This window comes from Chrysemys picta, chromosome 24 (assembly GCF_011386835.1).
Source record: "Chrysemys picta bellii isolate R12L10 chromosome 24, ASM1138683v2, whole genome shotgun sequence".
In the NCBI taxonomy this organism is placed as follows: Eukaryota; Metazoa; Chordata; order Testudines; family Emydidae; genus Chrysemys; species Chrysemys picta.
The window spans coordinates 15,243,044-15,255,986 of record NC_088814.1 but is presented as its reverse complement, the minus strand read 5'-3'; the positions used below and the strand labels follow the sequence as shown (position 1 = coordinate 15,255,986).

The window sequence follows — 12,943 nt, the reverse complement described above, 5'->3', positions numbered from 1 at the left end:
TGAAAGGCGAGGGAGTGTACGAAAAGTCCCTGCCAGCCAGAGAACGACTGGCTCACTCTGCAAACTGGCAGGGAACGCCTGCAGGTGCCTAATGAGATGGATAGAAATGAGGCTAGGAAGTATGATATTTCAAATCGCACCAGCAGAGTATCGCTGGACATCTAGAAACCCCCCAAACTTGCCAAAAGTAAGGACAGGGATTCGGTTTGCAAACTGGAGGCTTTTTGGAGGAGATGGATAAAAAGTCAAGACACCACTGTGACGAAGTGGGACTGTTCTTAATGTTTCCTCTGAATACTGTGTGGGTGTCTCAGTTTCCCCTATCTATTTCTTAAGTCTCCAGTGTGCATAAATGGCCGACACTCTGTCTCCTAGCAACAAATGGCCAGGGATCTTCTCCCCTTGCAAGGGGATGCTAAAGGTGAACAAAGAGATCAGGTGACCTCCTGGCCCTGGAAAGAGACAAAGGCCAGAAAGGAGGGGCTGGAGGGGGTTCAGTTGTGAGCTGGCTGGAGACGGGAACTGAGGACAAACGGGGTTGTCTGGCTCGCTGGGCCCCAGAATGGACCCAGCTGAGGGGTCCTGTTCTCTGTACCTACAAGCTCTGTTTTAGACCATGTTCCTGTCATCTAATAAACCTCTGTTTTACTGGCTGGCTGAGAGTCACGTCTGACTGCGAAGTGGGGGTGCAGGACCCTCTGGCTTCCCCAGGACCCCGCTTGGGAGAGACCCAGGAGGTGAAGCCGTGTGAGCTTCTTGCCCTGGAGACAGTCTGCTCCGAGGGAGAGGCGGCTCCCCAGAGTCCTGACTGGCTTTGTGGGGAGCAGTTCCAGAGCATCGCCCGGGGACTCCACATTCTAACAAGGGAATAGAATTGCTCAGCTGAGGGGAAGAAATCGCAGGCTGCTGACTCATAGTTACCAGCAAGACCCTTCATAGCGTCACAGGCCCCAAAGGGAAGGGCAAACGCCTGAAGTAAAAGGGAGGTTTGTTCTTGGGAGGAGCGGAGACTAGCACCCGTCACTCCAGGCCTGGCCACCTCCTGGTAACCTGATGATCGGACCCCAGCCCAAAGGCCCACGGAAATGTGACTTACCTTGGTCCCTTGCACTCATGAAGAAGCAATGCCCTGACACAGGGCATCCAAAGACACTCCCCAGTCTCTCCAGCTAATGCAGCTGCCCTGAGTCAGACAGCGGGAGCTGGAGCGGGACAGAGTCCATTGAACAGGCTCCGGTAGATGATCCGCCTGCCACGCCGGAGCACTGCTGTCTCTAGGCCGAGGGAGGGGGGGATAACCCCAGGGGAGGAGGTAAAACTCCTGGCCTTGGGGCAGTTAAAGCCACAGCGCCTTTACGTTGCGGTGAATTGTTGGGGGTTAAGAGGTGATTTCAGGGTGGGAGGACTTACCAGCTGCTGGGCTGGTTGAAATCACTGCCCAAAGCCACGAGTGCTGTGATCGGCACGCGGCACATGGAACCAAAGCAGCTTTTTCCAGGGAGGCCAAGGATGTCCTAGAGCCCAAACCTCACCAACCCAGAGGGCCAAGCTCTGTGTAAAAGTCGTGGTGGATTTTGCCAGCAGGAACCCGGAAGCAGTTGCTCTGTCTAATGTGGAAGCTGGAGGAGTTGCTAACTCACTCTTTTCTATATTTAACCGGCTGGTTTTCCAAAGGAAACCTTATCAGATCGCAGGTCTCAAACTTCCCGTCCCAGCTCTGGGGTGAGTGATGGAAGACGTGTGGGGTACGGCCAATGAAATCAGCCCCATATCACCCAGACACAGACAGGTCAGCTGCGAGAGCGAGTGGGACTCCAGAATCTATGCTGCAAACTAAGGCAAATGTGAGGGCAAGTGACTGGGATGTAATGTTATTTCCCCATTTGATCCCCTGTGTGGGAGAAAGGTCAGATGTCCCCTGGATCTCATTCCGGGGCTGGAGCACCCACGGAAAACAAATAGTGGGTGCTCAGCACCCACCAGCAGCCAGCTCCTTCCCCTCCCCACCAGCACCTCCCACCCACCACAATCAGCTGTTCAGCGGCGTGCAGGAGGTGCTGAGGGGGAGGGGGCGGAGTGAGGGTGGGGTGTGCTGGGGGTGGAACAGGGCAGGAAGAGGCCAAGCAGGGGCAGGAAGAGGTGGGGTGGGGGGTTGGGGGAAGGGGTGGAGTGGGGGCAGAGCATTTGAAGTGGGTGATCTGGTACTGGTGTCACCCCGTAACAAAATACAAACTGCAGCCCTCATGGGCAGGGCCTCTTGAGGGAGTGAAAAGGGTTAACGAGGTTATTTACAGCATACTAAGGACCTGCAGCAGGGCTGCACCTCAGACTGTCCTGATAAATGGGTTAAAAGCGTCTCACAGCTGCGCATGACGGATAAACAGACAGGCCCATGGGGCCCATGCCCAGGGGCCCCGGCCAATTTGGGCCCCCCGCAGGAGCCCTGGAACCTGCATAGAAGTGGGGTGGGCCACCGGCACCAGAACTGGCCCTGCCCCTGCTCCTCCTCTTCTCCCTGAGGCCCTGCCCCCTAGCCATGCCAGAAGCTGGAGACGGGCTGGTAGGGTGATCATATTTTCTCTCCCCACCTCACATGGAGCTGACCCAAGTCCCCCTCCCCCCCTCCCCCCGCCCCCGTGAGAAGCTGCCCCAAGCCACTTGCCCGAGCCCCCCTCCTCCCCTGCACGGGGCTGGCCTGAGCCCTGCTGCTCGCCCCCGGAGCCCCTTTTTGGCAAAACTGGGCATTTGTCCTGTTTACTCTTCCCAGCTGATGATTGGCTGGCAAGAGCAAAGGGGACAAATGCCCAATTTTGCCAAAAAAAGTTGGGACATCTAGAGCAGGGCTTAAAAAGGGGACGGTCCCGGCCAAAACAGGACAGATGGTCACCCTAGGCTGTGGTAAGAGCTCCCCATGGAGCCCAGGCCACTGTGGAGAGCCCTGAACCCGCCGCCTGCCCTGGGCGAGGGGCATGGGCCCCCGAAAGCAGCCCCCAGGCCGTGTTCCCGCCCCCCCAGGGCAGGTGGAGGGTCCAGGGCTCCCCACAGCAGCCCAGGCTCCCTGCGTAACTGTTACGATAGCCTGGCTCTGGCTTCTTGCCTGGCCGGGGAGGGGGGCTTGGGGAGGAGCAGGGGGTGGGGCCCCATGGCAAGGGGGGCTGTGGGGGCCCAAATGTTCTTTGTGCCCAGGACCCAATAAATCTTAATCCGTCTCTACCCTGCAGTTACTCCTCCGGGCGCATATCGCTTCTGGAATCTGCTCCCGGCTCCACGGCCCTGCTGTCACGGGGAACCCCCCCGTCCCCCAGGCTCCCCTGGAAGTCAGTGCTGAGCCCAGGGCAGCGTGAGCATAGAGCACTGTCTATCAGCTGAGATGTGGAGCCAAACTCTAACTACTTGTGGGCAGGAAAGCGTCCACTGCACTTTTCACAAGAGTCTGTGTTAACCCGACTGCCTCTGCCCAGCTCACCCATGGTAACTGCGCTCTGCCTTCCTGCCGTCCCCTGAAGTTTCACCTGGGTGCAGTATTCTTCCCCGAGTCCCCTCCCACCCACTTGTGGAAAGCTGTTGTGCACTGTTAAACAGCTGCTGGGTCCCACTCCAGAGGTAGCTGCATTGCAGTGGTGGCTGGTACAATTCTGCACCACTGGGTTTCTTTGGGACCAGCGGCAGCACAGAAATACACGGCAGCAGTGTTACCTTCTGCAGCAGGGGGACTGTCTGATACCATTACAGAAGTCAGGCTAATCCATTGACTCCCTCCCCAATGGCACAATCCCGCATGTGATGTTACCACCACCGCTGCTCGGAAATGGACTCTTGCATTTAAAAACCTCCTGGGATTTTGTCACCTGTTTTCCCATTTCTTTGTAATGCTCTGGCGTTGCTGCACCGTGGGGCCATGTGACATTAAGGCCAAATCTCAAAAGTGAGTTCCTAAAGCCAGGCACCTCACCAGGGCTCGACTGTGCAGGGCAGGCACTACAGGCTCATGCCCAGGGCCCTTCCCCTCAGATCATGAGATCACCGCAGAGTCGACGTTTTCATTTAAAAAGAAAATGTCCAGCCCTCCTGTTTGGAACCATGCCCTGAGTGTAACTGCTGCGGCCGAGTCTGCCTGTGTCTGCAGAGAGCCTGAGGCAGTTGCTTTGAGGAGGGACGGCCTGGGCATCTCTGTGGGGTGTTACTCGGGGGGCTCCTGCCAACCCCAGCAGGGGACTGTGTGTGTGACAGGAAAAGAAGAGTAAGGCAGGCCCACTCCACCTATCCCCGCAGACACAGCCTGGCTGCTGGGAGATGTACCAAGGGACACCCCCTAATGCCACTCCTGTTCCCGAGGAGTATAAAGGGCCCCATGCCATGGCCCCCCAGGGGTGGAAGTGGGGGGGCATGGTGCAGGGGCAGGAGCTCTGTGTTGGGGGGAGCCAAGGAGCCTCATCTGCCTTTGCACCCAAGCCTGTAGGCACCTATCTCAGTGGGGGGTTGATTTCCCATATGGTGCCCCCCAGTGCCCAGCGATTCAAGCACCCACTCAGGAAATGTTTGCTCTCTGCTGGTTTCATGATTAGCAGTTGGGTGATGCTGCAGCTCTGATGAACACGCCGGCCTGGGAGCCCCCAACATGCTGCCTGCCAGGAAGGCGCGTGCAGTCATATTTTTATATCTATATTCATCTTGCCGCGTTAAGGACTGGATATTCCTTTCATAAGTTTGTCCCTTATATTTCAATGTATAATTGGGTTGCCTGTCACTCGTTCAGAGCTGCTATCTATCTCTGCACCTGACCCAGTGGCTTTAAGCACGATATTGGCTGATGCTTTGAATGGAGGCGAAGCCTTATTATTTATACATGCGGCGCTGGGCGCTTGGAGGGGAGTGTGAGGGGGGTCTTTTGATTATTACATTTTCTAATTTAGTGTCTTTCACTTACAGGGTATTAAAAAGCCATAACATTGTTCTCCAAATTGGCCTTAATAGAACATTATTGGATTAGAAGATGGGGATTGGGGATTTTCTTTTCCTCCGCTGGTGCTGATTATTAGAGGGTGTCGAACGAAATTATCCAGCAGAAAGGGATGTATTCAGAACTGTTCCCATTGCCAGCCCAAATCAGCCCATGGCTCCAAAGGCCTTACCAGAGTGGAGCTGCCCGGGCAATTAGGTGGGAGGAAGCAGAGAAAAGGCAAATAGAAAGGAAAATTCTGATGACTAACATAATCATGGACTCAGCTCTTATTGGCCAAGAAAAACCCGTCCTCTCTGCACCCGGGGCCCCCTGCAGTGCTGGAAAGAGCCTCTTTGTCCGAATCTTCCAGCTGCCCCGTCCGCCGCTTCCCCTGCGGCCTCTCACCCTGTCAGCTCTTTGGGGCAGGGCCGGTGTCTTTGTCCGAGCACAACGGGGCCACTGCTATTCCGGCCCCATCAGCACAGCATGCGAGCAACTCGCAGCCATTTACCGGGCGCCCTCCCTCGGGCCGGCGTGATCCCCGTTGCACAGAAAGGAAGCTGAGGCACCCACTGGCCAAAGGCCCCACAGGGAGTCTATGGCGGAGCTGGGAAATGAATCCAGATCTCCTGCGTCCCAGCCCGGTGCTGTAACCACCCATCATCCCCGCCAAGAGATAAATAAGACAGCTCCTCTTCCCATGCAAAGCGCTGGTCAATATCGTGCTTAAAACCAGGGGTCGGAAGCAGGGCTAGATGGCAGCTATGAACAAGCGACAGTGACAAGGGAAGAGGCTAATGGGAGAAGCAGATGTCGGAGCCCTTTGCTGTGACTCCACATGCCAAGCACTGAGCCCACTTTGCAACCCGGGCGGTCTCACACTGCCAGGGAATCAGGCCAGGACTTTGCTCCTCCACTGGCAGAAAGAGGCTGGGTAGGATTCACTTCCCCTTTGGTCCAGTGGCTCTGGAGCAAGGGTGGGGCGTGGGAACCAGGCTGCAAGTCTGCATGGGTCTGAGCAGCCTCCCTTAAAGCTGGCTCTGGCCTGGCACGTGGGTCTCGTCTGGTGAGTGGGGACACTGCAGGGCCATACATCCAGTCCCACTGGCGCAAAAGGAAGCAAGTCAGCCCCCCTCCTGCTCTGTGAATACCGTGCGGTCCCCGCGGGAGCCAGCCCCAGCCTAGCAGGTGTCCCTCAGTTACTGCTGCTAGCAGCAATGCTGGGGACTGATCACTGGCAATCCAGAGCATTCCCCCTTCCCTCAGGACCCGGGAAAGTCTGGGCTGGGAACCAACCGGAGCTCGTTACAGTCACTAACGAAGAGCCTGGCGTGGCCACACTGCAATCAATGGGGTTACACCAGGGATGGATTTGGCCCTTGCGTTGGGATCCCGAGAGGTGCTGAGCTTCAGAGGGAATTGCTGGCACTCAGGACTGTGGCTCAGGCCAGCAGCTGGGGAATCGGGCAGGTCCTTGGTCATTGCTCTGTTTATTGGAGTGGGGAAGGGCGGACGCCCAAGGGCGCTTTGCTCCTTGAGTCTCATCTCCGTGGGTCCCATCCCCAGGGCACATATGTCACGGAGTCCCCGGGCGATGCTCTGGACTTTGGGGAGCCTCCTCTCCCTTGGAGCAGACTGTCTTCAGGGCAAGAAGCTCACACGGCTTCACCTTCCTGGGTCTGACCTTGGAGCATTCAGCATCTGCCCCTCCGTGCGCTTCCCACAGCGAGTCCACCCAGGCGGGGTCCTGGGGAAGCCAGAGGGTCCTGCACCCCCACTTCGCAGTCAGACATGACTCTCAGCCAGCCAGTAAAACAGAGGTTTATTAGATGACAGGAACACGGTCTAAAACAGAGCTTGTAGGTACAAAGAACAGGACCTGCCAGCCGGGTCCATTTTGGGGGGCAGTGAGCCAGACAACCCCATCTGCACTCAGTTCCCGTCCCCAGCCAGCTCCAAACTGAAACCCCCTGGAGCCCCTCCTTTCTGGCCTTGTCCCTTTCCCTGGCCAGGGGGTCACCTGATCTCTTTGTTCACCTTTAGCATCCCCTTGCAAGAGGAGAAGGGCCCTGGCCATTTGTTGCTAGGAGACATTAAGAACAGTCCCATTTCATCCCAACATGCAGTAGGGATATTGAGTCGTGCTGCTGGGACTGGGGCAGGATCCCAGGGCCTGGTTCCCCCTCACACTGGGGTGGGCCGGATGGATTCTGCTGAGTTAATGGAGTGATACTGGTGTGAAGGTCCCGAGCCTGCCCCCTGTTCAAACCTTCCCCACTGTGACGGCTGCACTCCCTGAGCCAAGGCGGTTCTGCAGAGTTCTGATAAGAGGGTCCGGGTATCACAGGAAAGGGCTCCCCAGCTGGGCCAGGGAGCTGAAAAACGGGCACTTTCAGGGAAACCCAGTTCTCTCCAGATCCTCAGGTGAGCCGGGCGGCCCAAGCGGCTTGGGGGATCACCCACACGTCTGGATGGCTGTGCGAGCCACGTGCCAAGCACTCGGCCGTTCCTCCTGGCTCGTGACCTCCCGAAGCGGGGCTCACGAACTCAGGGCTCTAGTGAGGGGCTGGATGCAGGATTTACTTGGTGAAATTCTCTGGCCTGTGCTAAGCAGGAGGTCAGACTAGGCAGTCCCTTCTGGCCTTCAAATCGGTGAAGCGGAGGCGTGCCTGGGGGGGGGTTGGTCCGGGAGTTTTTGCAGAATCTGGGGCATTTCAGGCCCTGCCTGGGGGCAGACACCACCAGGTGCTGCCAGGTCTTCAGAGGTGGTGGTTGAATCGGGGGGCCTCTGGTGAGCTGTCTCACCGACTCTGAGCCACCGCTCCCACGAACTCCAGCAGCAGCCGGCGCGCTTAGCTCTGCCGAGAGCCAGCTGCAAGCTGGGATCCGAAATGGAGACAGCCAGACTCCGAGGCCACTTTGGAATATGCTGATGCTACAGTGGCCCAGAGGGCCCAGGAGTCAGAGCATCCCCCCACCCCCCGAGGAAGCACAGAGACCCCTGCTGCAGCCGGTGGCGGTCTGCTCAGCTCCCTTGGGTGATTCATGCTGAGAGCAGAGTGAATGTGCCTTTTTCTTGTAATTACCGGAGAGGGAGAGGACCCCCCCCCGCCCCGCCTTTCCCTTCCTGTTAAACTCACTGGAAGCAGCAGCAGCTCATGGGCCAAGATGGCTGTTAATTAAAGTGCTTGCGCCTTCTTCTCGGCAAAGTTGGAAGCTGTTATTTTCCACTCCAGCGAAGCGTGGAGAATCCATCTGGGGCTGACAGCGATGGCACTTGGGTGGTGAAGGGAGCACCCATGACGGGGGGGGGGGGATTTGAGTTCAGAGCTCCCTGCTAATAGGGGCGCCCTGGCACAGGTGGCTCTGGGCTGCAGGGAGTCACGGTGGGGAAGTTTGGGATTCCCACCAGGCCCCTCCCTGGGTGCAGCGATGCCTGAAGGGTGGGTGCTGCCCCAGGCCCAAAGCCAGGGGATCTCACCCGAAGAGGTGGGTGGGAGAAAGGCCCAGGAAAGCAGCAGCCCCCTCACCTGAACCCCATTCCAGCTCCAGGCCCCATAGGGCCTAGCCCGGAGCCCAGGGAGCCGCACAGCCATGGAGCTGGGCTGGGGAAAGAGGCCAAGGCCCAGGGAAACCCGGCAGCTTCTTCTCCTTGCCATGCCCCAGAGCGACACCTCCCTGGCCCCCTTGACCTGGCCCTGGCCGGCCCGAGCCGGGGCGCTGGAGATGAACTAGCCCCTGGGGCAGGGCTCGGGCTGGGCGCCGGGGGAGACAGAAACCCACAAATGTCCCGATGGCAGGAGACGCAACTCGCTTTGCAGCCGAAACACTTTAATGCAGCAGCAGCGACCGCGAGCCAGGGCCAAGGGAAACAGCGGCGGGCCGGGCCAGGCGGAGCAGCGACCCCGGCGGGCTGCCCCGGCCCCCTCGCCCCCGCCCCCTCGCCCCCCCGTGCCCGACAGGCTCCAGCCGGAGCCACAACCACAATAAACCCGGCCCGGGGGGAGGGGCTGGAGCTGGCAGCCAGGTCTGGGGAGAGAGAAACTGAGGCACTGGTGAGCCGGGCCTGCAGGAGCCTGTCTTGCACTAGTAATAATGAGCGGTGGGTCCCCACCCGAAGTCTCTCACTCCCCGCCCCCAGAAGTGAGACACCCCAGCCCGTCTCCACCCCTGGGAGCTGTGGGCTGGGCGGGCAGGGAAGGGCCATGGGCCGGGAACCCCGCTAAGAGTGACTCGGCCGCGGGACGCGCAGCCCCGGGCTAGCGGCGCTGACTTTGGGTCGGGAGCGGGGCTGCCTGGTGACTCCCCGGGGGTCGGCGGCCCTGTCCGGTCGAGCTCAGCTGAGCCCTGGGACCGGAGCGCCGGGAGCTGAACCTGCGGCTCGGTCCTTCGCTGGGCTCCCACGAGAGCGAAAAGACAGAAACACCCACGGGGACGGCCCCGCGCCTGCCGGGTGATTTGTAAACAGCAGCAGCCGTGTCTCCCCCCCCCCCCCCAGACAGCGGCCCCCAGGAGATCCGTCCCCCCCCCGCCAGACAGCGGCTCCCAGGAGATCCGTCCCCCCCCCCCCCGCCAGACAGCGGCTCCCAGGAGATCCGGCCCCCCCCCCCACGCCAGACAGCGGCCCCCAGGAGATCCAGACACCCCCCCCCCGCCAGACAGCGGCCCCCAGGAGATCCAGACCCCCCACGGCAGACACAGCGGCCCCCAGGAGATCCGGACCCCCCCCCCACGCCAGACAGCGGCCCCCAGGAGATCCAGACCCCCCACGCCAGACACAGCGGCCCCCAGGAGATCCGGACCCCCCTCCCCCCACGCCAGACACAGCGGCCCCCAGGAGATCCGGACCCCCCCGCCAGACAGCGGCCCCCAGGAGATCGAGACCCCTGTCCCTAGTCCCAGGGACACACGGAGCTCCCTGGACAGACCCCGAGCAGCTCACAAAGCAGCGAAGGTGACTTCTCCGCTGCCAACTTTCCAGCTGAGGGGGGAGGGGGGCAGGGCCAGTCAATCCCGCTCTGGCTCCCCCCCCCCCCCAGCCGACAGGTATCGGCAGGAACCGCTAGTGCCGAAAATCCAAGCGCGCTAATCACGGCGCGATCAATCCGCCGCCCATCGATTAGCCGCTCGCTGCCCCGCGCCCCCAGCCCGCCCCGCCGCTGTTTGCACGAGCCGAGCGCCTCTCCCCGCTGCGCTCCGGGGGGGGGATCAATGGGCAGGGACCAGCCTCCCGCAGCTCCAGCGCGCAGACAGCCGGCGAGCGGAGACCAGCAGCCGGCGTCTCCGCCTTTGCTCCTTTCCCGGCCCGGGCTGGGGGCACCGCGCCGCGGGCACCCGCCCCGGGGACCCCCCGGCCCGCTGGCCCGCGAGGCGGCCCCGCCACCCGGCACCATTCCCTCTCCCGGGCGGCCGCGGCCCCGGCCCCTCCCGCGGCTCAGCGTGGGGAGGAAAACTTTGCTGGCGGCGGCGCTCGGCGTGGTGATGCTGCTGGCGCTGGTCATCCTCATCCCGGCGCTGGTGAGCTCGGCGGGCGCGGACGGGCGCTACGAGATGCTGGGCACCTGCCGCATGGTCTGCGACCCCTACCTGGGCCGGGCGGCCGCCACCGCCAGCGCCCGCCCGGAGCCCGACACCCCCGGCGGGCCCCCGCCGCCCTCCACGCTGGTGCAGGGGCCGCAGGGCAAACCGGGCCGGCCGGGCAAGCCGGGGCCGCCGGGGGAGCCGGGCCCGCCGGGGGCCATGGGCCCGCCCGGGGAGAAGGGCGAGCCCGGCAAGCCGGGGCCCCCCGGCCCGCCCGGCCCGGCGGGGGGCAGCGGCGCCTTCAGCACCGCCACGTACAGCACCGCGCCCCGCGTGGCCTTCTACGCCGGGCTCAAGAACCCGCACGAGGGCTACGAGATCCTCAAGTTCGACGACGTGGTGACCAACCTGGGCAACAGCTACGAGGCGGCCACGGGCAAGTTCACGTGCAGCGTCCCGGGCACCTACTTCTTCACCTACCACGTGCTGATGCGCGGCGGGGACGGCACCAGCATGTGGGCGGATCTGTGCAAGAACGGGCAGGTGGGTGCGGGGCGCCGCGGCCCCCGGGGGCAGCCCGGCCCCCTCCCTCGGGGCGACCGGAGCGACCCCGCACGGGGCAGGGGCAGCCCGGCCCCCCGAGCCGTGGGACTGGCTCCTGCCTGGCGGGCCCGATGGCTCGCGGGTCTCCAGGCTCCCAGCGCTGGGCAGGGGCAGGGGCAGGGGCCGAGCCCAGCCCCGAGAGCGGGAAGTTGCGAAGGAGAATTTATTTCTAGACCGATTCTCTCCCCCCCCTTATCAAAAAGTTTCTGTTCGAAGAGCTGGAGTCTCAGCTTCCGGGGGGGGGGGCGAGGCGAGGCGGGTTTGGGGGTGAAGGGGGGGAAAGAAGGGGGGTCCCGGGGCTGGAGCGGGGTCTCGGGGTGGGGTCCCGGGGCGGGGGAGAAGGGGGGTCCCGGGGCTGGAGCGGGGTCTCGAGGTGGGGTCCCGGGGCGGGGGAGAAGGGAGGTCCCGGGGCTGGAGCGGGGTCTCGGGGTGGGGTCCCGGGGCGGGGGAGAAGGGGGGTCCCGGGGCTGGAGCGGGGTCTCGGGGTGGGGTCCCGGGGCGGGGGAGAAGGGGGGTCCCGGGGCTGGAGCGGGGTCTCGGGGTGGGGTCCCGGGGCGGGGGAGAAGGGGGGTCCCGGGGCTGGAGCGGGGTCTCGAGGTGGGGTCCCGGGGCGGGGGAGAAGGGGGGTCCCGGGGCTGGAGCGGGGTCTCGAGGTGGGGTCCCGGGGCGGGGGAGAAGGGGGGTCCCGGGGCTGGAGCGGGGTCTCGAGGTGGGGTCCCGGGGCGGGGGAGAAGGGGGGTCCCGGGGCTGGAGCGGGGTCTCGGGGTGGGGTCCCGGGGCGGAGGAGAAGGGGGGTTCCGGGGCTGGAGCGGGGTCTCGAGGTGGGGTCCCGGGGCGGGGGAGAAGGGGGTCCCGGGGCTGGAGCGGGGTCTCGGGGTGGGGTCCCGGGGCGGGGGAGAAGGGGGGTCCCGGGGCTGGAGCGGGGTCTCGAGGTGGGGTCTCGGGGCGGGGGAGAAGGGGGGTTCCGGGGCTGGAGCGGGGTCTCGGGGTGGGGTCCCGGGGCGGGGGAGAAGGGGGGTCCCGGGGCTGGAGCGGGGTCTCGGGGTGGGGGTGGGGGGTCCCTCACGTCTCCTGGCTAGGGAGGAGACAGGCTGGGGTTGGCAAGGTCCCGCCCCCCGTGGGGATACCTTCAGGCTGGGACATGTTTGGGGGTTTCAGAGAGCGGCGAGTCCCTTCGGCTGGTCTCTGCCTCGGGGGCGCGGGTGCCTGCGGGACGCTGGGGAGTTGTTTGGGATGGAGGGGAGCCCTCGGCCCGCTCCCAGCCCCCGGGGCGGCGGCTGCGGACACCAGCCGGGGGTTCCTGCCCCTCGCCTGCTAACTGCGCCAGAGCCGGCGCTGATCTGGGGCGTGCGGGACCCGCCTTGCGCCTGCCTCTGGGCCGCGCGGGGTCCGATTGTCCTGCCCCGGCGCGGGCCCCGCGCTCCCTCTGCCCGCCTAGCGCCGGGGCGACGGGCCGGTTTCCGCGGGAGATAGTCCCGATGACTTGTGTGCCGCGTCCCTCCCGCAAGCCTCTCCCGGGCTGGCTGACCCGGGTCTGGATACACCCCGTGCTGGGGCCCGCTCGCCTCCCGCCCCAGGGATTGCCAGGGGCACGTGGGCTGAGGGATCTGGGGCCCTTTTTGCAACGAACAGTTGTACCCCACTGCTTATTGCATTGGCCATTGCGCATGTGCAGCTGCCTGTCACAAGGCTAACCTGTGCGGTGCGATGAGTTTGGGGGGTCTCCGGGAGCTCCGGGCAGAGGGATGTTACTTCACCCAAACCACAGCTGATTTGTAGAGCCAGCGCTGCTCAGGCCAGAGGGGAACGCTGGGATCCTCTGCTATCAGATGTATTCCTTCCCCGGATGGTAGCAGGATGAGAAACTGGCCCCACGAT

General features: G+C 63.0%; 1 protein-coding gene across 1 annotated transcript in view; it reads left to right on the top strand.

Annotated features, from left to right (window-relative positions):
• Window positions 1-225: 225 nt before the first annotated feature.
• C1QL1 (complement C1q like 1) overlaps window positions 226-12,943 on the top strand; it is an 84,798-nt gene continuing 72,080 nt past the window's right edge. The window contains exon 1 of the mRNA XM_065577639.1: window positions 226-11,005. Coding sequence (XP_065433711.1) covers window positions 10,154-11,005 — 852 coding nt within the window. The 5' untranslated portion in view covers window positions 226-10,153. The remainder of the gene's footprint in view (window positions 11,006-12,943) is intronic.